The following is a 25,368-nucleotide window of genomic DNA, read 5'->3' as shown; positions in this document are numbered from 1 at the left end:
CATTTTCCTAGACAAAGTGAAACATGTCCTCATATCTTACTTTAAAAAGAAGGAAAAGGAGTAGGAGGAAGAAGGATGGAGAGAGAGAAGGGAGAAGGGGAAGAGGGGAGAAAAGCGAAGAGAGAGGAAAAGGGAGAAAGAGGGAAGAAGAGAAGAAAATGGAGAAGGGAAGAGAAAGAAGTGGCTACTTCGAGACATCTCTGATTCCAAGAAACTGCCATGGGAAAGTCAATAAGCTTATAAACATCTGAACAAAACTTGAGAAGAACCCTAAACAATTTTGAAGAACTCTAACGGAAGAGTTCTGAATGTTTGCCTACCAAAACAATCCTGACAAGAGACAAAAACTGCATATATTAGAGCTGATGCTAGCTGCCATCAGGCACCATGATGTGTCTGTCAATTCTATTCTCTTGTAACAACCAATAACCCTGCATTGTTATAACACACAATATTTACTATATTCATCTGCCCCATAGAAAAGTTGTCCTGTTCAATGAATGAACAAAAAGTCAAACAGTGAGGAATTTCAAGAGAAAGCTACTATATTAAAAATATTCTCAACTTGAAATCAATATTATAAACTCTCATAAATGTCTCCAAATTCATGAAAAAGAAAAAGCTAGGGGTTAAGATTAAAGAACATGGATTCTTTTACGCATTATACAGTATGTATTATAGTCCCTAAAAATATTTATATTGTATGAGTTATCTAACTCACTGTTGAAGCATCAATGACGCTTTTCTCTCTTCCATCAACATCATCATCTTCATCTTCATCACTGAAATCTGCAGCTGCACTTTCAAGGAATTTGAAATTATCCAGCACGGAGGCAGAATCTGTTAACTCAGATTTTCTGGTGTAAAACATGTATATCCTGCTTAGTTAATCTTTTTAACTTTGACATAAGAAGTAACCCATGATATGTTGCATCAACTTCTGTTTATATGGTAACTATAAATCCCAAATCACATTATCTACATTGATTCTTATCAATTACACTCTCACAAATTTAAAAAGCAATACAGGAAGTGGATACTCTTTAAGTACTTTGTAATCCTATCTATCTACTTGCCTGCCTACCTACCTACCTATCTACCTGGAGACAAAGTCTCCGGGCTCTGTCACCCATGGTAGAGTGCAGTAGCATGATCTAACTCACTCCAGTCTCCGCCTCCCAGTTCATGCAATTCTCCAGTTTCAGCCTCCCAGGCAGCTGGGATTACAGGAGTGAGCCACCACGCCCTGCTAATTTTTGTATTTTGAGTAGAGATGGGGTTCCACTATGTTGCCCAAACTGGCCTCTAATTCCTGAGCCCAAGTGATTCGCCCGCCTCAGCCTCAGCCTCCCAAGGTGCTGGGATTATAGGCGTGAGCCACTCGTATCTATTTAGATTAGTGGTAATCTAATGTAAAAAACTCCCCTTCCTGATTTATTATTATTTTGATCCTTACACCAAACTTAATGTATTTCATTTTAAAAATATTTTTATTATCTCTACCGCCGTTTTTCTCTACTCTTATTCTCTCTACAACTCTCCCTTTGACCTCTTACATAAGTTTACACAACTAAGAAAATAACAAGTATGTCATTTTTCTCTGATGCAATCTTGTATTTCTGCTTAACAGCTAAAGTAAAAGAGAAAATGTGTACACAAAGTTACTAACAGCAATACACTAGCCAAATTAACATTGCTACTAGACTCAACCCTGTTGATTAATAAGCCATTAATCTCTTAGAAACAGTTGAATTTTCAAATATATGACTTGAATTTAGTTCCCTCAAAATAAATTTAGTAAAGGCTGGCTGGACGCAGTGGTTCACACCTGTAATCCCAGCACTTTGGGAGGCTGAGGCAGGCGGATCACGAGGTCAAGAGATTGAGACCATCCTGGCCAACCAACATGGTGAAACTCCATCTCTACTAAAAATACAAAAATTAGCTGGGTGTAGTGGTGCATGCCTGTAGTCTCAGCTACTTGGGAGGCTTAGGCAGGAGAATCGCTTGAACCCGGGAGGCAGAGGTTGCAGTGAGCTGAGATGATGCCACTGCACTCCAGCCCAGGTGACAGAGTGAGACTCTGTCTCTAAATAAATAAATAAATAAATAAATTTAGTAAAGATTCCAATGGCCAGAACAGAAAGATTTATCTCCAGTTCATTAGGTAATCTTTTAGACAGAGAGCATTTTCCTGAAAAAAAAAAGAAAAAATGTAGAAACTACTATGGACAAAATTTTCAAAAGAGATCTATCTTAAATTTCAAATCTACTTACAGCTTTGTGTTTGGTATCACCCTCCCCTAACTCTTTATCCCTACTGAAATCGGACAGATTAGCAACAGTATCTTTGTCATTCTTAAAAGACAAATCAAGGCCAGAACACACAAGAGTGGTCTTCCCTCAAAGTCTTTACTGAAGGTTATTAAAGTATGCATTATAGTTCTTAAAAACATTTATACTATTGGTCAGGCGTGGTGGCTCATGCCTGTAATCCCAGTACTTCGGGAGGCCAAGGCAGGTGGATCATGAGGTCAAGAGATGGAGACCATCCTGGCCAACATGGTGAAACCCCATCTCTACTAAAAATACAAAAAATTAGCTGGGTGCGGTGGCACGCGCCTGTAGTCTCAGCTACTCGGGAGGCTGAGGCAGGAGAATGGCGTGAACCCGGGAGGCAGTTTGCAGTGAGCTGAGATGGCGCCACTGCACTCCAGCCTGGGTGACAGAGCGAGACTTCATCTCAAAAAAAAAAAAAAAAAAAAAAAAAAAAAAAAAAAAAAAAAAAAAAAAAAACAAACAAAAAAAAAAACCATTTATACTATCTAAGTTAACTTGATGACTTACATTAAACCCAGAACATAAAAACAGAACTAAAGATGATGTCCACACAGTCTATGTCTATACAGAGAAATAACATGCCTTACATTTACAAATATAAGTTAATGTATGTTTTTAATGCAGCCTACAAAGTTGGAAATGTATTCTTAATTATTAATGAATACATTTTAAGGCTCCAAGGAACTTTGTTTATAAAAGTCCTACAGTGAACCTTTACCTAATCCCATAATTTTAATTTATATTCCAAATAGCAGGAACTATCTTCTTGCTAGAAAATTTATAGAGTTCAATTAAAACCATTCTTCCTTCCTAAACAAGTGTCAAAATAAAAGTCATACTTAAACATTCACAGAATTTTTGGCTTTTTATTCAATTAACAATCACGGAAATTTTTTCCCAATAGATAAGAATCTCTTTATTGAACTGTTTATGCTTATTTTAAGTAGAATCATATATAACTGTATGATACATAATCCAAAATGGAAAACAAAATATTTCAAATAGCTACTGAATTGTTCATACTTACGCTGTCACTTCAAAATAGCTACTTAAAATAGATATTTTATATCAAAGATAAATTACAACATTAATAGATAAACAAAAGTGGTTAAAAAACAGTGTTACTTCTACAGAATTTGAGGTATTTTTATGATTTCTGGATCACCAATCATGAAACGTCATTCTTACAGATTTGTACTGAATTTCCAAATAAAATCTTTTCTGAAGTTTTATTTAGTGATTAAGTCAATATACTAAAATCTATTAAATATCTGTATTAAATAAATATCACAAATAATATTCTTGAATTAAAATAGTCATAAATAACTCCAATCCTTGTTACCTTCTAACCAAATAAAATGTTAGAATTTTTATTAAGTTATAATTAAATTATTTCTATGTCACTACCTAAAAGTACAAGTAATGTCCATAAAACCAAAACTATTTAATAAGAACTAATAATAGCTAAAACACTTTCCAGACAAAATACTTACGCAATCATTGCTGTCTCTTTAACTTCAGCCTCTGTGCCATTTACAACTGAGTCCTGATTTTTGTCATCTTCCCTGTCCGTGACATCACTTGAAAAGCCCAACAAAGCTCGCACTCGTTTAGATTTCACATCTAGAATAGTATCTGTATAACCCACCTCCTGTAGATACCTGTGTGAAGAGAATCCTTAGAGTTCAGTCATACTGGAATCAGTATTCTATAATTTAATATGTAAATAAAAGTATTTATTTAAACTCACTGCCTGCATAAGACTTAACAGTACAGTACTATGCTAGTAAGACTTGTTAATAAATAATCTTCCAGCTGCAGATGGAGCTGTCTCTTGCAGTACCAGCCTCTACAGTCACTGAGAAAAATGGGAGAATATACAATACACCATTCATTACATTTACCATAAGAAGAAGCTGGTCTTTAATATATCTAATAGCACATTCTTTTCTTTAGGCTGGATTGGAGCTAGACTACCAAATCAGTATTTTATAATAGTTATTCCAGTAGTTTTTTAAAATTTGTCATGGATCAATGGTTTGTGATCTAGACAGAATGTTCCTAGCATATATCGTCTCCTTCATTACACACAAGGTAGTTATTTCTCGAGTCACTCTACAGAATTGAAGCTTCTATCCTGGGACAACTTTAAAATAAAAATAGACTGCAATTAAATTGTAGAATGTAGGGGGTGTGTGTACACATGTGTGTGTACATTACTGAAAGGCAGCAACACAAAAAAAGAGCAAAGGCTTTGTATTGAGAGCTAGATCTGGGTCCTTTTTCTGCCACTTACTTGCATAACTTTAATTCTCCTGAACCTCAGTTTTCTATCCTTTAAAACAGACACACCTAATATTGTACCTGGCATATAGAAAGGACTCAATACCTACTAACACCAAAGTTGACCAGAACAGACCAAAAGTGGCAGTGGGAGGACCATGAAAAAGGTAAATGCCATTAATAAAAACGACAGACAAACATCAGACATTAACTTATAAGTAGGCACCGAGTCTACTGGATGAAAGAAGAAAACAAAGGTTGACGAGATAACCAGTTTAAGTTCAGTTTATTAACAAGATTTGGTCTTAGTTATTATAGCTGAAAGAGTTATCTCAGAAATATATGTGATCAAAGGGAGTAAGTGTATCTTACCAAATCAAGATGCTCATTTTTCAATCCCATCCAATATTTATAGAAAGGTCTCGATTAAAATTTGGATAATAAATTCCCAACTTTCCTAAATTTAAAGTTCTTGAAAACGGCTTCAAAGATGTTATATTTTTCCATTTTTAACAAATAATATTTCAGACATACCTCACTTTGGCAACAAAATCACATTACAAATACCTGTTTCAAAACTGCTCTTGCCATAGAAAAGCTGGTTTTACTCAACAGTTACTTCCTCATTCATTGATAAAATGACACCTTTACTCAGAAGAGTAGATTATGGGTCCTTTGAAGTTTTTGAAAATATCTCTTGGATAGCTCATTATGAAACCCTTTTTTGTTTAAAAAAAAGATTAACATTCTAAGAACACATCTATTTTAAAAAGGAAGATGTATAAGTCATATTTAAGATCAAAGTGTGGGCATTAGTAAAAATTTACTTATTAAATATCAGAAAATATCTCATTTTCTTTTAACTATCTAGATTAAAAAATACATATGCAAAGACATTTTAAGATTCTCTTTCCGTAGTCAAAAGTAATAGCTGCTATACATCCACTTTGGAAACCTTGGGTTTAAATAACTTACAATCAACCTCCAAAAAACCAGGTAGTACATTTCATTTTACTGAGGCACAAATCTGAATATGAGTTTCAAAGGTGGTATTCAAGAACCAGGCACTGAGCTGGTGAGTCTAGTCTACCTCTTGATATCAGAACCTCAACCCATCTTTGTTTACTCTTTATTGTCTCAAATACATATTAATATTTTATGGAAGAAAGTTAACCGGGCATGATGGCTCACACCTGTAATCCCAGCACTTTGGGAGGCCGAGGTGGGGAGATCACCCGAAGTCAGGAGTTCGAGATCAGCCTGGCCAACATGGCAAAACCCCATCTCTACAAAAATACAAAAAAATTAGACAGGCATAGAGGCACACACCTGTAGTCCCAGCTACCCGGGAGGCTGACGCAAGAGAATCACTTGAGCCCAGGAGGCAGCAGTTGCTGTAAGCCAAGATTGTGCCACTGGACTCCAGCCTGAGCGACAGAGCGAGACTCCATCTCAAATGAATGACTGACTGAATGAATGAATGAATGAAATATATGTTAGACAATATTTGCAAATTTGGAGAATTCAAAAAGTTCTCCAATTATTTAAAAGTTTTAAAACGTAACAAAATTGCATGTAAACACCAATTGCACTTTTTTTTTTTTTTGAGATGAAGTTTCACTCCTGTTGCCCAGGCTGGAGTGCAATGGCGCGATCTCGGCTCACTGCAAACTCCACCTCCCGGGTTCAAGCAATTCTCCTGCCTCAGCCTCCCAAGAAGCTGGGATTACAGGCATGTGCCACCACGCCCGGCTAATTTTGTGTTTTTAGTAGAGATGGAGTTTCACCATGTTGGTGAGGCTGGTCTCAAACTCCTGACTTCAAGTGATCCATCCACCTTGACCTCCCAAAGTGCTGGGATTACAGGTGTGAGCTACTGCGCCTGGCCAATTGCACATATATTAAAATGTTATATATTCATACATAAAATATGCAATGAAAAGAATAACTTTAAAGTTATAAAATTCTTTTAACTACGTAAGTTCTACCACACAGAAAAAGTATTTAATATGAAAAAGGAACAGTAATTCAATTAAGCTTTTTCACAGCATCCATGTGAGGTAAAATATTCATCTGACTTGAAAATACACAGTAAAAATAACTTCATAAAACTGTTTCTTGTCTTCAGCCATTTATAAGTTTGACCATGAGACACTTACTGTCTGAGTAGTTGTCGACCTTGTTTCCACATTAACTGGCTGTTTTGTTGTGGCTGCACTTCTGTTTCATTACCTTCATCTAGAAAACATTAAGTCATAATAAAACTGACTTGTTTTACATATTAGAGGGCATCTTAATTCATTAATAACGTCCAATAAACATTTATAAGATTAAGAATATGTAAAACTGCAACTGTAAGGTATGTGTTAGGATAATGTAAGTTCTGTTTTTTAACTGTAATTTCTATAACAAAACTCTAATATAAATTATTGCTACTGGATTTCCCTAAGAGTAGCAGAACTAAAATAAATACATTTTACCTGTCTTTAACTAGACTGAGAATTTTTCTCCAGAACAAGGACTTATCCAATCAAGTCACACAATGAGAGCCAAATAAAAGTATTATAAAGTAGCACATCAGAACTAGAACAAGCCAATAATAATAATAATTGAACATTTAAAAATAACTAAGAGTATAACTGGATTATTTGTAACACAAAGGATAAATGCTTGAGGGCATGGATACCCCATTTTCCATGATGTGACTAGTACACATTGCATGCCTCTATCAAAACATCTCATGTACCCCATAAATATATACACCTACTATGTACCCACAGAAATTAAAAATTAAAAATAAATAATAACTGGGCATGGTGGCTCACGCCTATAATCCCAGCAATTTGGGAGGCCAAGGCAGGTGGATCTCTAGAACCCAGGAGTTTGAGACCAGCCTGGGCAACATGGAGTAAACCCTGTCTCTACAAAAAAAATTATCTGGGTATAGTGGCACGCAGCTGTGGTCCCAGCTACTAGGGAGGCTTAGGAGGGAGAATCACCTTAGCCCGGGAAGACGAGGCTGCAGTGAGCTGTGATCGTGCCACTGTACTCCAGCCTAGGCAACAGAGGGAGGCTCTGTCTCAAAACAATGAATGAATGAATGAATAAGTAACAAATAAATAATTTTTTTAAAAAAAGAACTAGAACAAAATACTGAGGAATGATGGTAGAAAAGCCAATTTGGTAAAGAGCAGATATATAACAACCTCAATCCAAACCTGTTTCCTTCATTAGCTATTACATTTAAAAACTTCAGGTAGGCCAGGTGTGGTGACTCACACCTGTAATCCCAGCACCTTGGGAGGCCGAGGCGGGCGGATCACCTGAGGTCAGGAGTTTGAGACCAGCCTGACCAACATGGCAAAAAACCCCATATCTACTAAAAATACAAAAATTAGTGGTGGTGGGTGCCTATAATCCCAACTACTCGGGAGGCTGAGGCAGGACAACCCCTTGAACCCAAGAAGCGGAGGTTGCAGTGAGCCGAGATGATTGCGCCATTGCACTCCAGTGTGGGCAACAGAGCAAAACTCCATCTCAAAAAACAAAAAAAAACAAACAAACAAAAAAAAAAACCTCAAGTATTCTTTTAATGACATTTTTTGAATGAAAACCTCCTAAACATTTTAAAGCTTAAATTCATCATTAGGTAAAACCAGAATCCTTTTTAGAAGGTGGTAAAATAAAAAGAGCTTTCCCTATGGTAAGTCTGGACTGTACAATCTCCAAGCTATACTATGGTTCTACATTAACAGTACAAAAAAAGTGCATACTTTCCTCAGCCCTTGATCAAACTCTAAAAAACTGCTGATCTTTATAGGATCTTATTCAAGTGGAGATACAATAGGGACTGGAAAAATTTATTTGGTGACATTTGAAATTAAGTATTTACGGGCCAGGCACAGTGGCTCACACCTGTAATCCCAGCACTTTGGGAGGCCAAGGTGGGCGGATCACAAGGTCAGGAGACAGACACCAGCCTGGCTAACGCGGTGAAATCCTGTCTCTACTAAAAATACAAAACCTTAGCCAGGCGTGGTGGCACATGCCTGTTTCCCAGCTACTCAGGAGGCTGAGGCAGAAGAATCGCTTGAACCTGGGAGGCGGAGGTTGCAGTGAGCCGAGATGATGCCACTGCACTCCAGCGTGGGTGACAGAGCAAGACTCTGTCTCAAAAAAAAAAAAAAGAAAGAAATTAAGTATTTACTACATGCTGTGTTAAAAACACATACATTATCTCTTTTATTCCTTACAACCTCAAAGATAGGTACTTAGCCTCATTTTAAAGATAAGAAAGCTTGAGTTTTGGAAGGCAATTTTCAGGTTTTTTAGTTAGAAACACAATTGTAAGTGTTGAATTTCTGTTTCACTCCAGAGCACCAGCATTTTCCTTCACATGCTATCACTACAATAAGAAATTAGAGAAATACATGAATAAAAATAAGCATTAAATCTTCCAAGTTTGTTTTTCTTCTAAAAGAACTCCAAAATAACTAGGCTTAGTTCTGTGATATACCAAAGAAACAGACTGGAAAGGCAGGTAGAAAATAAGGGGAATTAAATTAACTCCAAAAAGAAGCTAATTACTTTGTGATAATTTCAAAGAGAAAATAAATTAAAAAAAATAAAAAATAAAAAAAGAAGGGAGCAAAAACGCTGTCCCCAAACTAAGGGAAAACAAATACATCTTGTTTCCACTGACCGCAAATTCAGGATCTGTGCAGGTAACATAGTATGTTCCAATATACCCCCTTCTTAAGTCAAGTGAATAACCTGTACTTGCCAAGTAAAAACATTTACATTGCCATTTCAAGACTTCAGATGTTAAATGAAGTTCTGAGGTCATTAAATCTCTCATCAGAATAGTGCTAAATCCTTTCTATGCCATCCTCAAATATACTCAACTACTTCTGCCTATTTTGGCAGCCAGTGATATTACAAAAAAGTGTGATACAGCAAATCAATGGAATACTACTCAAGAAGAACAAGGAATGAATTACTGATACAAACATACATAAATCTCAAATGCATTATTCTAAGTGAATAAGCCAGAATCGAAAGGCTACAATCTGTAAGATTCTGGAATTCATATGACTTTCTAGAAAAGGCAAAACTACAGAAATGGAAAACAGACTACTGGTTGCCAGGGGATTAGCGTACGGAGGGAGAGATTTGTGAAAACACTAAAAAGGGTAACTTTTATGATATGTAAATTATATCTTAATAAGAATCAAATAAGAATGTACCCTATCCTCTTAAAAAAAAGTGTATTCTTACACTGAGATAAAATCTGACCCTCTAAGTAACATCTGAGGTTATGGCTGGGCCGCAGTGGCTCATGCCTGTAATACCAGCACTTTGGGAGGCCGTGGTGGGCGGATCACTCAAACCCAGGAGTTTGAGACCAGCCTGGCCAATATGGTGAAACTTCATCTCTACTAAAAATACAAAAGTTAGTTGGAGGCTGGGTGCGGTGGCTCGTGCCTGTAATCCCAACTACTCAGGAGGCTGAGGCAGGAGAATCACACGAACCTGGGAGGCAGAGGTTGCAGTGAGCCAAGATCACATCACTACACTCCAGCCTGGGTGACAGAGCAAGCCTCTATCCCCACCCCCAAACACCCCAGAAAAAAAAAATAGCTGGGCAAGGTGGCGCATGCCTGTAATCCCAGCTACTAGGGAGGCTGAGACAGGAGAATCATTTGAACCAAGGAGGCGAAGGTTGCAGTGAATCGAGATTGCACCACTGCACTGCAGCCTGGGCAACAGAGCTAGAGACTTCATCTCAAAAAAAAAAAAAAATCAGGTTAAAAAAAGAAACCCAAAGTCAAATAGCTCTTATATTTCCTTATTCAGGCTAAGCTCGCAGTTCTTTCCATGGTTAGTAAGCAGTCATTAACTATCACATTCATTCTTGCCTTGTCAAGTTCAAAAAGTGACATTATATAAAAGTGAGGATTTTAATATAGATAATAGCTGAATTTCTCGGTAATATCGAAAGTATTTGACTGCTATTTCCTGTCAAATTAGGGTAACAGACACTAGATTTACCGTCCTGCTGAACCAACTATAAAACAAAACAGACGAAACAATGGTTTTCAAAACACTGGACATCACGCAACAAAGGACAGTAATAACCGAGAGAAGGGGGAAGCAAACAGGTAAGCCTCATGATTATCCCAGACACCACCTAGAGAGAGTTTCCAGATCATAGCACAGGGAGGAACAAAAACAGTATCTGAAGAAATAATGGCTGAAAAGTGCCAAATTCCATGAAAACTATAAACCCATAGATCCAAGAAACTCAATAAATCCCAAGCATAAGAAATATGTAGAGAGGGCTAACTACACCAGGGCATATCATAATAAAATCATTTAGAACCAATGATAAAGAGAAAATCTTAAAAGCAGCCAGAGAAAAAGGTCACATTATACACAGAGGAACAAAAATAAGGGCAACAGGAGATATCTCATCAGAAATAATGCCTATGAGCAAAATAAAGACTTTTTCAGGCCGGGTGCAGTGGCTCACGCCTGTAATCCCAGCACTTTGGGAGGCCAAGGTGGGCAGATCACCTGAGGTCAGGAGTTCTAGACCAGCCTGGCCAACATGGTAAAACCCCATTTCTACTAAAAATACAAAAATTATCCAGGTGTGGTGGCTGGCGCCTGTAATCCCAGCTACTCGGGGGGCTGAGGCAGGAGAATCGCTTGAACCTGGGAGGCGGAGGTTGCAGTGAGCCGAGATCGTGCCGTCACACTCCAGCCTGGGGGACAAGAGCGAGACTTCGTCTCAAAAAAAAAAAAAAAAAAGACTTTTTCAGACATACATAAGCTGCAAAAATTCATTACTAGCATTCCATATTACAAGATACGTGAGCGGAAGACTTTAAGGTTGAAGGAAAATAATATGGAAACACAGATCTACACAAAGGAATAATGAGTATTGGGAATTTTTTTTCATATTATTATTTAAATATCTTTAAAAGACAAAAGACTGCTGGAAAAAAACAACAATGGAGTGTGTGGTTTATCACATACATAGAAGTAAAATACATGACAACAATAGCACAAAGACTGGGAAGAGGAGAAACGGAAGTACACTATTATAAGGTTATTGTACTATCCATGAAGTGGTGTATTATCACTTGAAGACAGACTGTAATAAGTTAAAGATGTGCCTTGTAAGCCCTAAAGCAATTACTAAGAATTACTGCTAATAAGTCAGCAAAAGAAATAAAATTGAATCATAAAAAATATTTGATAATTCAAAAGAAGCCTGAAAAAGAAGGAAAAGAAACAAGAACAGACTGAACAAAATGAATTACAAAGGTAGTAGCATTAACCTAACCATATCAATAATCATAAGTGCAAATGGTCTAAATTTCTCAATTAAAAGACAGAATTTATCACACTGGATACATTCAACTTTAAATAACTACCTGGCTTCTAATATTAAATAGGAGAGACTGAAATATCAAAAATAAATACATTTTAACATAGCCTGAGATAATATTCTCCTAAAGTAGAAATATGAAGGTCTGGAAGTGGGACAAAAAAAAATTAGAAAGGAAAAGTAAATTTTTGTGAAAAATGTTTCAGAAAATGTCTGGTTATCAGTTTTAGGAAAATATGGTAAATAGATAAAAGAACAAAGAATGGAAAAAAAAATCCCTGCTTCTTTAATGGTTATGCTATTTGAATATACCCTTTCTGCCACCACCTAGTCCTTATCACCATCATCTATACATCCCAAGATAACCCTCCAAATCTGGCTCACATGTTTCTGCCACCAAACTTCTACATCATCTTGAGTGAAATCAATATGCATGTAGGAGATCCACTTCTGCCTCTCCACAGCCACCACCCTCTCTAGCTGTCATATCTTAGGTCTTATCATCATGAAGAACTATGATAGATGCAAACTGATTCTCTGAGCAGACCCGTCAGGCTCAATTACTCCCAATTCATTAGTTCTTTTTTCTTTCTTTTTTCCCTAAATTTGCTAGTTCTTTAATTTAGCTGGGACCTCTAGCCAGGGGCCAGCACACTACTGCCTGCATGTCAAACCCAGCCTACCACCTGTTTTTATAGTGCAGACACATCCATTCATTTATGTACCTTCTATGAATGCTTGCATGTTACAGTGGCAAAGTTGAGTAGCTGCAACAAACAGCCTGCAAAACCCAAAATATTTACTATCCGGCCCTTTACAGAAAAAGTTTGCTGACCTGCTCTAGACCAGAATCTACCCCCTTACTTTTAATTCACCCATTAGCCAGCCTCCTTGTGTCTTCACTTCCTTCCCTCTGTAGTTTTAGTTCATGGCTTATCACTTCAATCATTTCCTTTGTCAAATTTTTTTGTCCCTTTTTCTCTCCGTGAATTCAACTATTAACTATCTGCATTCTCTTTTACTTTACCCAGGCTACCAAATGTGCAGCCTAGTGCCTCTACATACACTCATGATCACACACCTCAACTGGACCCTTAGCTTTTCTCGATCCTACTATTCCCTAGAAAGTTAGTCTTCCTGTTTACCATTAGCATTTTAAACCTTCTCTACTTTTCTTAAACATCTGACCCACTCTCAGCAGATAATCCTATCTCATACATAAAGCTATCACTTGTGGACATTTCCTCAAATACCCACCACCAAACAGAAATCCAAATCTATAAACCTGTTAACCTAACTTCCTACATTCTCTCTTGGTAATGATAAAAGACATGCTCCTCCTGCCATTCTCCAGCTATGCTCAGAATCCAGTCCCTACCACCTTCTTCAGATTATCTTCCTATTTTGAGTATCTCTACTCTTTCCCTTTTATTGGTTACTCCTCTAAGACACACATCACATGTGTGCGTGCGAGTGTGTGCACACACACACAACTTTCCTTGACCCCATGTGTCCATGTCCTTCCAGCTATTGCCCTCTAAACTCTCTCCTTCACCTTCACAACCTAAGCTTCCTGAAAGCTAACTATACCCACTTTATTTCTGCCCTCACCTCTCTCCTAAAGTTCTCAGTGTCCCATGTGTCACAAAGTCCTACAGATATTCTTCAGCCCTCTGGGAATTAACCAGTAGCGGTGAACAGTCCTTCCTTCTGGAAGCCCTCTCTTCTCTTGGTTTCCTTGGTCTCCTGGTTTTCCTCCTACTGTTAATGTACTCTGTATCAGACTCTTTTTCACGTTTCCGTTCTTCTACCAGTCTTTTAAATGTCATTCCTCAGGGCTCCATTTTTTGTAATCTTACCTCACATACAGCTCCTGGCTGACTGTTTCAACTCCAATGGCCTTGAGTGCCACCAGTACCATATGTTGATGCCTCTCAAATTTATGTCTCTAACACATCCATACTTCTGGCTTAAGCTCAAGACCCATATACTCAACTGTCTACTGGCCATCTTCACTTGGTTACCTAAGAAATAAATCCAAAAGTGAACCCACCATTTTCCAAATCTACTTCTGGTCTAGTTGTTTAAATTACAAATGTGGGAGTCACTTCTGACTCATCCTTTTTTCACCCCCGACATCCAATCAAGAAGTAGTTCCTGTGCTTGCCTTGGCAGCACATATACTAAAATTAGAATAATACAGAGAAGATCAGCATAAAATCAAATTTATGTATATATAAAAAGAACTAGTTCCTGCATATTTTACTTCCTAAATATTTCCTGAACACACCCTTGTCAAGGAAACCTTACTCATTTGCCCAGGTTTCTGCAACAATCCTCTAACCAGTTGCCCCATCTTCAACGTTGCTCCTCTCTAATCCATCTTCCACGCTACAGCCCACGTAATCCAAGAGTAAATCTCATCATAAACCCCTAATTAAGATCCTTCAAATGCTTAGAATATTCCTAAGCGTGAACTACTTAACATGTTTCACAAGGCCCTTGTAACTATTTTACCCACCAGCTAACTCTCTATCTACATCTGGAAACATTCCTTCCCTCTCTCCCACTACTATTCAGGTATCCCATTTCTCAAATGTGCCATAGTCTTACCTCAGAAGCTCTGCTGCTAATACTCTGCCTTTCTCCCACCTCCCATTCAACAAATAGTCGGTTTACTTGCCCTGGTTAATTCCTACTTGTCCTTCAGATGTCAAAACTAAACATCACTTCCTCCAAGAAGTCTTTCTTGACCACTTGACTAGGTTTGTGCTACTGCGCTCAATAACACTTATTATTTCTCCATTATACATGTCACATGTCATTGTAATCACTTCTTTAACTGTCTATCTTCCCTATAAAAATCCAACAGGGCATTGTTGTCTTATTCACTGGATTTGGTACTAGTTCTGAAAAACATTATATATATCATATTTATAAGATGAATGGATGGTTGGAAAGATACATGAAATGATACTAGCTACTAACTATTATATACCGAGAATAACTAGGTATTGTATACTAAGAAAATAAACATTTGAGTTAGGAAGTATTCCCAGAGTATTTCCTAGTTTACAGATCAGGAATGGAGTAACCATAGAGAAATTAAGTAGGATCACGGAAATTTAAAATGTTGGGGCAGAGTCAAACTTACATCTACCTGCTTTTAAAGCGCAAGCCCCTTCTACTGAGCTGCGCTGTTTACTTATAAACTTGATGTTTTTTTTTTAAGAGACAGGATCTCACTCTGTCACTCAGGCTAGAGTGCAGTGGCACAATCTTAGCACACTATAACCTAACCTCAAACTCCTGAGCTCAAGTGATCCTTTCACCTCAGCCTCCCCAGTAGCTAGGACTACAGACATGTGCCACCATCCCCAGCTAATTTTTTAATTTTTTGGCAGAGACAGGGTCTTGCTACATTGCCCAGACTGGTCTCAAACTCCTAGCCTTAAGCAATCCTCCCACCTTGGCCTCCCAAAGTGGGATTACAGGCATTAGCCACTGCAGCCAGCCATGTTTACTTACAAACATTTAAAAAATATATTGCATCTAGGCTTCTATTCTCCTAAATTGATATCCAAAACTTATGAAAACTTTTAAATACAACACTAATTAAAATCACTCCTTTGAGTCAGTTAATATAGTTTTAGAACAGTTTTTAACAAATAGCCTAGATTTTTTAAAAATTTATTTTGAAATTTAAGCACATCTCAGGTCACAAGAACAGACACTCAAGTAAAAGACAGAATACTAAAAAACAAAGGAAAAAAAACACACCAGTGATCAACTGGCATTGCTCTAGATCTCAAGCATTTAATATTCAGCTGAGGAAATGCATTAATACACTACTACACTGAATTAACTATAAAATTGGCAGTACATTTAGAAGTCATTTTGGAAAGTTCTTTCATACATTGTCAAATACAGAAGCAACATGGTAAAATAGAAAGAATATGAATTTTGGAGTCAGAAAGACCTGGGTTCAGCTCCATATTCTATCATTACTTAATATCTGTGTGACGTTGGGCAAGTTTTTCCACTTCTCTGAGTTTAAATTTCACATATGTAAAATCCAAATAAATATTATCTTTACCGAAGATACTTTACCGAATAAACACTTTAAAATTTAAAGTGAATATGCGGCCGGGCGTGGTGGCTCACGCCTGTAATCCCAGCACTTTGGGAGGCCGAGGGGGGTGGATCCCGAGGTCAGGAGATCAAGACCATCCTGGCTAACACGGTGAAACCCCGTCTCTATTAAAAATACAAAAAATTAGCTGGGCCTGGTGGTGGGCGCCAGTAATCCCAGCTACTCGGGAGGCTGAGGCAGGAGAATGGCGTGAACCCGGGAGGTGGAGCTTGCAGTGAGCTGAGATCATGCCGCTGCACTCCAGGCTGGGTGACAGAGCAAGACTCTGTCTCAAAAAAAAAAAAAAAAAGGAAATTTAAAGTGAATACATATATATATATATATATATATATATATATAAAGCCTCTAGCATAAGGTACGTATTTCAGTAAATGATATAAATGAACATTAATGTCTTCAGATATCTGATTGGGAAATTTAACCTGAAATTACGCCAGAAACGTACCTATCTGAAACATGGTTGATAACTTTTGATTAATTTTTGTCATTCTTCCCTAATACCTACTAAGTGAATTATATCTATATTTCTTAATACCTGATTTACAAGTAATATTTTATATTGTTTGATGGTATGAAGAAGTAGGAAAAAGAAAAAGAAGAAATAATTCAAAAATATAATAAATGGTTCAGCTGTTAAAACATGTTCTAGTTACAGAAACTCCTGTGGACAAGAAAGACCAAAACAGTTTTCCACCTGAAACCGAAGAATTATGTTTTTGGGATGAGGAATTCCTCCATGCTTTAAGAAGAAATCTCTTACCTCCATATTTCCTAATCTTTCTCAGGATTTCAAGAGCATGATGTACTTTGTACTGCACATCTGAAAGTTCCCATTAACTCTGGGCAGACCCAGCAAGACAAGGTTATGCTGGTGCATGTTACCCCATGAACTCTGATCCTTCCAGTAAGTGTAGAACATAAGCAGAAAATGGGGAACTAAAAGAAAGGGGAAGAGGGAAAAGGAAGGAAGGTGGTGGAAAATGATCTAAATGACACTAAATGGTGCCAAAAGACAAGCAGGTCAGAAAAAATAACTAATATACAAATAATTAGAAAGTAACTTACAGTTGTAAATGTTGCTAGAAAATACTAGACATTAACTTCTTTTTAACACTTAAACTTCCATTAAAATTAGCTTACCAGAATCATAGCTTGGAGGCTTCATATCTCCCTGATTCAATTCTGTCCCGTATTTCAACTTGTGGTATTTGGCTCTAACAAAGAAATGAGAAAATACAGACCATCTTAAAATATGTTTAAATTAACATACACAATAGTAGTAGTCACAAGAATTCAGTAGTCCTGGCTGAACACTCCTAGAACTTTCAAAGGCTCATAGCTTTCCATGGTGTCAAAGTTATAATACAAAAGTGCTTGCCTTTTCGTTGTTGCTGTGTTATACCATCAAGTATCCTTATAACAAAATAAAGGAATAACTCTGGGAATCATTAACTCTTCTTTCTGTAATAACAAAATGAACGATATAACATCCTGGTTTCTGTAGTATTCAAATTTTCCTGATGATTGCCAAAGCTAAATTTTACTATCAAAAACAGTTAAAAAAAAAAAAAAAAGGTTTGGATTGTGAAATAAATTTGTAGAAGACTTTTCTCAAAAAACTGAGCTTCTTAAAAAGAAAAGTCATCTATAATATTATATGCCTTGTCAGATAATCATGATTTGCCAAATATGCATTATACTGCACAATCCAAGGGGGAAAACCCCAGCCCAAATCATCAATGTTGAATAAGATATTCCAGTAGAAAGGAATTTTTTTATACTAGTCAAGATATCCCTTGTCTTTTGCTCAAAAAGAACTGTGAATGGGAATACCGTTTTATCTTCTTTTCAAAGTTGACAGAATGTTATCATTCTGGTTAATAGGATTTAACCATCTGATTTAACTATCTCGGATTTAACCATGAGACTAGAAAAATAACCCAGATAATGTAGAAATTTTTAAAAGGGTGACTAAAAATAGCCATATCTGCTTAATCTATTTGCATATTTTCACTTGTTGGCTCCCTAAAATATTGAGGCCATTTATAATAAATATTCAATGTGTTAAGACTGGGACATTAATATAAACAACAATAATCTGAAAAACCAAAATAATAAAGTAATAAAGGAAGAAAAGTGTAACACAGCCAAATTTGAAAGTTTTTTTTTTCTTTATAAAAACCTAATAGAGCACTTACCATTAGGTTTTTTCATAATTTAAGAAAAGTAGTGGCTGGGCACAGGGGCTCATGCCTATAATCCTAACACTTTGGGAGGCCAAGGTAGATGGATCACCAGAGGTCAGGAGTTTGAGATCAGCCTGGCTAACATGGTGAAATCCTGTCTCTATCAAAAAATACAAAAATTAGCTAGGCATGGTGGTGTACCTGTAATCCCAGTTACTCGGGAGGCTAAGGTGGGAGAATCACTTAAACCCGGCTGCAGAGGTTGCAGTGAGTGAGCCAAGATCATGCCACTGCACTCCAGCCTGAGTGACACAGTGAGACCCTGTCTCAAAAAAAAAAAAAAAAGAAAAAAAGAAAAGTAGAAAGGAAATGAAAAATTATTTGCTCAAATGTGTAAAATACTGAAATCTTTCTTATTTTGCAATAATAATCATTTTGCAGTCACAACAGAAAAAAAAGTTTTAGACAGAGAGGAATTCTAAGAAAACCTATGAAAATTATAGGCAGTTGATGTCCTATTTCTTAAGGTAGGTGATGGGTACATGAGTATTTTTTATAACAGTCTTTATATCTTATACGTATGTATGAAATGTTTTATAGTAACACTTACACATTAAGAAGGACAAAAATATATTCATATGCCAATGAACTGATCTCTTAAGCAAAAAGTAAAAGGTACAAAATACTATGTATGTCTCCATACATTTTTTAAAAGATACATATCTATTTCATTAGCCTATGCATATGAATCTTTCTGGAAGGATACATAATACGTAAGATATCAGTTGATGAGATTTCCTTGGGAAAGGAAATCAATGAACTGAGGCAGAAGGGAGACTATTTTTGCTGTTATTTGATTAATTAACTATATAGATACTTAATTTTTAGTAAATATGTTTAGTCCAAATTATTTAGAACATCTATTCTCAATGTGTCTCTTAACCACAAAGATTTTATCACTGGACTAAATGTTTGCCCATCTAGTTCAATGTATTTGTAATACTATTGATCATCAGAAGGTAAGATTTACAGACATTAATTTGACTTGCAGTTACTAGAAAGTAAACAAAGTTCTAAATGTAACTGTCAATCTCTTATTTTTCCAGAAACACACTTCATTTACCATAAGACAAAGTAGTAATACCTGCTAGAAATCAAAATAGCAACTGAATGTAACTAGTCTGAAGACAGATTATATTAAAGCTTTTAAAATAATAGTAGCAATAAAATGTTATGGAGTTTATATTTTTTATATATATATAAAAGAAAAACATTTTCAAACACAAAATACTGCATTATAGTGCATTCTAGTGGTCTCAGGAAAAACTACAACAGAACCTATAAAAAGGGAACAGAAAATATTTTACAAAAATAAATATAACAAAAATTGTGACACATTATGAACATTTTATTTTAAAAAACAGACAAAGGCAAAAATATGTAGAGAACTGTTGTTTTTATCACAAGCTATAGTCCCTTAAATCAAGGTCTCCCTACTGAATTGTTACATTCACTAAAATGTATTTTTCTCACAGAACCCTCCTTATGCTTAATAGCATTCCTTTTTAAGTCAATATGTGAAAATACCTTCTCATTCATACCGTTTTCCACTGTTTTAACACTCAGCTCACTGTGTTAACCAATCTTTCTTGTTTGCTATTCTTTTTCTGTCTAATTCTGCCTATAAGATAAAAAAGCAGATCTTATATCCAGCAACTCCATGTTTGATACACAGGTAGGCCCTCCATAAATGACCTTTATTGGATAAAAGTAGCATAAAAATTGTTTAATAACTATAATACACTAAAGAAGAGTAATTTTAGCTTTGTTTCAAAGCCTATTATTATACATATTATGCTAGGAGTATAACAGCATCTCAATTATATCCTAAATGTGGATGCTAAAAATAATTTGATTAATTTCAATGAACTATTACTGAATTCCTATGATTTACAGGCACTGTGCTGGCTGCTGGGACAACCTACAGCTTGTAGTTAGGTAAGGGTGGAAGGTGAGGGTATGCGTAAGAGACAGGAATGTAAATAACTACAGCATACTGTGTAAGAGCTATAAGGGCTACTAGCAAGTATTACAAGAATGCAGATAAGGGATTATCTAATTCGGTCAAAACTGGTGTCAAAGAAAGCTACCAAAAAGAAGGTAACACGTGAGATTTTAGCTAAATCTCAAAATACCAGTGGGAGTTTTCCAATCAGAAAATGGATTGATGGAGAGGGCATTTCTGTCAGAACGGACATCTTAAGTGGAAGAAAAAAAACACACACACAGTGGGTCAAAAAACAGCAAACAGAATAATTACACCCAAAAGGTATGGAAGGAATGGAGACAGAGAAGGGACAGAAAGGGCCTGGTTGTGAAGAACTTTACTAAGAACGTGAAATTAGCTAGATATTTTTAAACACGGATATAACAGAATTATCGTATTTGTGTTCTAGAAAATGAATTCTATGGATATGGAAGATGAATTAAAATATGGAAATACTAGAAGCAAAGAGGACAGTTAAGTTACTACAGTAGGGTAGATAAAAGTAGCAGTGAATAGAGAGAAATTTTAAAAATGAGAGAAATTTTAAAAATGGCAGAAATTTTTCAGAATTGTATTTATATAGTATTTGAGGTTCCTCAGCATAGATGTTCCTAAGTCAACCTCAGATTATACACTATGTAATCTTGAAAATTTATATTAAATTTTATACACATTAAGGAATGCTTTGATAAATCCACTGCTGGGTAAGTAATTCTTCTGTAACATTAATAATTCGGTTTTACTTTCGGATCCTAAAGTGGGACTACTTAGGAAATCTGCAAAAATCATGCAAAGAAAATCATGTAAAATCATGATCTTTACTTAGGCATTTACAGCTGAAATGACAAGGTATCTGGAATTGCATTAAAATAGATCAAGGTGAAAAAGACTGACAAAAACATTAACTGTTAAAACTTGGGGCTGTATATAAAAGACATTAGTTTCTCTATGAGTATATTTCAAATTTTCCTCAACAAATTTTTTTAAAATTCAATTTAAAATTCAAGCCACAAATAAATGCTTTTTAAAAATTTCTTAGATTATACAAATAGTGCCATAACATCAAGAATAATCCCAAATCATTCCATATACTTCAAAAGAAACAAAACCAGGCTGGGCGCGGTGGCTCATGCCTGTAATCCCAACACTTTGGGAGGCCGAGGTGGGCAGATCACCTGAGGTTGGGAGTTCGAAACCAGTCTGACCAACATGGAGAAACCCCGTCTCTAACAAAAATACAAAATTAGCCGGGTGTGGTGGTGTATGCCTGTAATCCCAGCTACTGGGGAGGCTGAGGCAGGAGAATCTCTTGAACTCGGGAGGTGCAGGTTGCAGTGAGCTGAGATCGTGCCATTGCACTCCAGCCTGGGCAACAAGAGCAAAATTCCGTCTCAAAAAAAAAAAAAAAGACACAAAAGCAGGAACTCTTTTCCAGGAGCAATCCCATTTAGCTAAGAAAGAGAAGAAAAAAATCTTCCCTAGATTCAGCCAGTTCCTTATCTCTACTGTCCTTCAGAGTCAAATTTCTTAAAAAAAATAAGCAACTCTGCCAGGCGCGGTGGCTCACGTCTGTGATCCCAACACTTTGGGAGGCCAAGGTGGGCGGATCACAAGGTCAAGGGATCGAGACCATCCTGGCCAAGATGGTGACACCCCATCTCTAATAAAAATACAAAAATTAGCCCAGTGTGGTGGTAAACGCCTGTAGTCCCAGCTACTCAGGAGACTGAGGCAAGAGAATGGCTTGAACCCAGGAGGCAGAGGTTGCAGTGAGCCGAGATCACACCACTGCACTCCAGCCTGGTGACAGAGCAAGGCTCTGTCTCAAAGAAAAAAAATAATAATAATATAAGCAACCCCATCTCTCCCCACTTCATCCTTCTCAGCCCTCGATCCTCTGTGATCTGGCTCATGTTCCTGCTGCCTTACTGAGGCTGCTTTTGTAAGGGTACCAATAAGCTTCCAACTGGCCACTCCAAATGACTATTTTCAGTATACAACTTACTTGGAGTCTACTTAGCATCTTCAGTTATTGAACTCCCTCCTTTAACTCACTTCCAAAATACTACTCTCTCCTCCTTCCTTCTCTATGTCTTTGTTGGCTCTTCTTCCTCTGCCTTCTCTTCAAATATTTCTACTTCCTGTCACTCCTTCTAGTTCTCTCTTGTTTCCCCAATACTTGTTCTATCAACTACTCCTTTCACTTCACTCACAATAATACTGATGATTCCCAAGCATATATTTCTCATCATGCGTCCCCCTCACTTATCTGCTCTTTAATTCTTCTTTTTAATTCATTTGATACCTTCTAAAAGTCTCTCATAATTCAGATAGTCCTTCAAGCCAGGAACCTGGGAGTCATTCTCAAATTATCTTTCTCATTCACCCACTGTCCCATCTCCAAATTTTTATATAAGCTTCAGATTTCATGGACTCTACTTAAAATTTTTTTTTGTTGATGTGTCTCTATTTCAGCAGCTACTGTGTTATCATTTCTCATCTTAGACTATTACAATCTTTCTGCCTGTGTTTAGAGATCTTTCCAGTCCACCTCCACACTGAGGTCAGGAGATCTTTCTAAAATGTATTTCATACTCTATCTTGCTTAAAACTTTCAAGTGCTTAACAACTAAATGCAGGATATATTTCCAGATTGGATCCTGGACCAGGAAAAAAAAATGCTATAAAGATCATTTTTAGAACATCTGAATATAGACTATATCAGATAATAGAATATCAATGTTACATTTCTTTAATTTGGTAATATACTATAATCATATAAGGAAATGTCCTTGCTCTTAGGAAATATACACAGAGGTAGTTAGGGACAAACTAGCAAATGATTTAGGGGAAAAAAAATGGTACCTATAGAGAGAGCAAACACAACAAAGCAAATATAGCAAATCATTTTCAATTGGTGAATCTGGGTAAAGGGTATACAAGATTCTTGCAACTCCTCTATTAGAGGTCATTTTAGATAAAATTTTTTTGGCTGGGCATGGTGACTCACGCCTATAATCACGGCACTTTGAGAGGCTACAGCAGGAGGACTGCTTGAGCCCAGGAGTTCCAGACCAGCCCTGGGAACAGGGCGAGACCCTGTCTCTCTAAAAAATTAAAAATTTATCTGTGTGGACTGGAGTATATCTGTATTCCCAGCCACTTGGGAGGCTGAAGTGGGAGGATCACTTGTGCCCAGAAGGCCGACACCGCAGTGAATCATGACTGTGCCACTGCACTACAGCCTAGGCAACAGAGCAAGACCCTGTCTCAAAAAAAAAAAAAAAAAAAAAAAAAATTAAACCTCCCACATTCCCTGTTACATGTAAGATAAAAGTTTGAACTCCTTGGTTAGGCTCTCTATGATCTGACTCTTGCCCCCTCTACCATTATCGGTTATCAACTGAGAGGAGGACCACAACCAACATCCTACTCTCCACACACAAAGATTACAAACTTCTGAACACACCAAACTGCTTTGTTCCATGTCAAACATGTTCTCTCTACATCCTGCACCTTGTCTGTCTGACAAGCACCTTCTTATTTGATGCTATTCAAGCCTCACCTCCTCTTACTCTGCACTCCTTTCTACTTTCATCTTCCAGATGAAAATAACCACTCCGGGCCGCACGCGGTGGCTCACGCCACCCAGCACTTTCGGAGGCTGAGGCAGGCGGATCACGAAGTCAAGAGATCGAGACCATCCCAGTCAACATGGTGAAACCCCGTTTCTACTGAAAATACAAAAATTAGCTGGGCATGGTGGCAAGCGCCTGTAATCCCAGCTACTTGGGAGGCTGAGGCAGGAGAATTGCTTGAACCCAGGAGGTGGAGAATGCAGTGAGCCAAGATCATGCCACTGCACTGCAGCCTGGCAACAGAGCAAAACTCCGTCTCAAAAAAAAAAAAAAAAACCTCAAATACTCGGCCAGGTACATTCGCTCACGCCTGTAATCCCAGCACTTTGGGACGCTGAGATGGTGGATTACCTGAGGTCAGTAGTTCGAGACCAGTCTGACCAATATGGTGAAACCCTGTCTCTACTAAAAATGCAAAAAAATTAGCCAGGCATGGTGGCATGCGCCTGTAGTCCCAGCAACTCGGGAGGCTGAGACAGGAGAATTGCTTGAGCCCGGGAGGTGGAGGTTGCAGTAAGCCGAGATCACACCACTGCACTCCAGCCTAGGCAACAAAGCAGGACTCCACTTCAAAAAAAAAAAAAAAAAAAAAACAACTCACTACTCCCAAATTATGTATTTTTAAAAATGTTTTTTCTTTCCATGTCCCTAATACAGCTTTTCATCAACTTTCCCAAAGTATGAAAAGAAACACGTATTTTTCACTAAGAGGTCAACCTATTTTCAATCTCTTACACCATTTAAAGATTCTACATGATGATGAACACAAGTTCTAATAAAATTTTATCTATTTCTCATTATTCATAAATATCATCTATTTATCTAATTGCATCTAAATGCTATTTTATTGCAAATATCCCATTCACCAACTTCAAAAAGAGAAAAACAAAACAAGCATCATTAAAAACAAAGCAAAAAAGTAGCAAAATAGATAATTCCAATATCACCTATAAGTACTCAGTTATCTAAAAAAAAATGAACTCAGATTGTCAACAAAAAAATCCAAGGCCCATTTATTAAAGCAAATAAATAACTCATATAACTTCCAAAAATCTCACTCATGACCTATTTTCCTTTACTTGTGACCCAAATTTAGTTACTGGAGTATCTTAGACACTAGCAAAATAGAAAGGTAAGATAAGCTTCTGGAGAGATTGTAACGGCACACAGCAAAGGAACAAAATACACAAAAAAAAGTCTATAGGCTGGGCACGGTGGCTCACGCCTGTAATCCCAGCACTTTGGGAGGCGGAGATGGGGGGATCACGAGGTCAGGAGATCAAGACCATCCTGGCTCACATGGTGAAACCCCATCTCTACTAAAA

General features: G+C 37.0%; 1 protein-coding gene across 3 annotated transcripts in view; it reads right to left on the bottom strand.

Annotated features, from left to right (window-relative positions):
* The window catches only part of STRN (striatin), a 120,749-nt gene that overhangs the window by 52,718 nt on the left and 42,663 nt on the right, over positions 1–25,368 (bottom strand). For all 3 annotated transcript variants that reach the window (XM_031008128.3, XM_031008129.3, XM_055377716.2), the window contains exons 3-6: positions 17,313–17,386; positions 6,783–6,861; positions 3,834–4,001; positions 722–857 (exon numbers count right to left, since the gene is read on the bottom strand). In XM_031008128.3, coding sequence (XP_030863988.1) covers positions 722–857; positions 3,834–4,001; positions 6,783–6,861; positions 17,313–17,386 — 457 coding nt within the window. The remainder of the gene's footprint in view (positions 1–721; positions 858–3,833; positions 4,002–6,782; positions 6,862–17,312; positions 17,387–25,368) is intronic.

The sequence above is a fragment of the Gorilla gorilla genome, chromosome 12 (genome assembly GCF_029281585.2).
Source record: "Gorilla gorilla gorilla isolate KB3781 chromosome 12, NHGRI_mGorGor1-v2.1_pri, whole genome shotgun sequence".
Lineage (NCBI taxonomy): Eukaryota > Metazoa > Chordata > Mammalia > Primates > Hominidae > Gorilla > Gorilla gorilla.
This window is presented reverse-complemented; position numbering and strand designations above follow the sequence as displayed.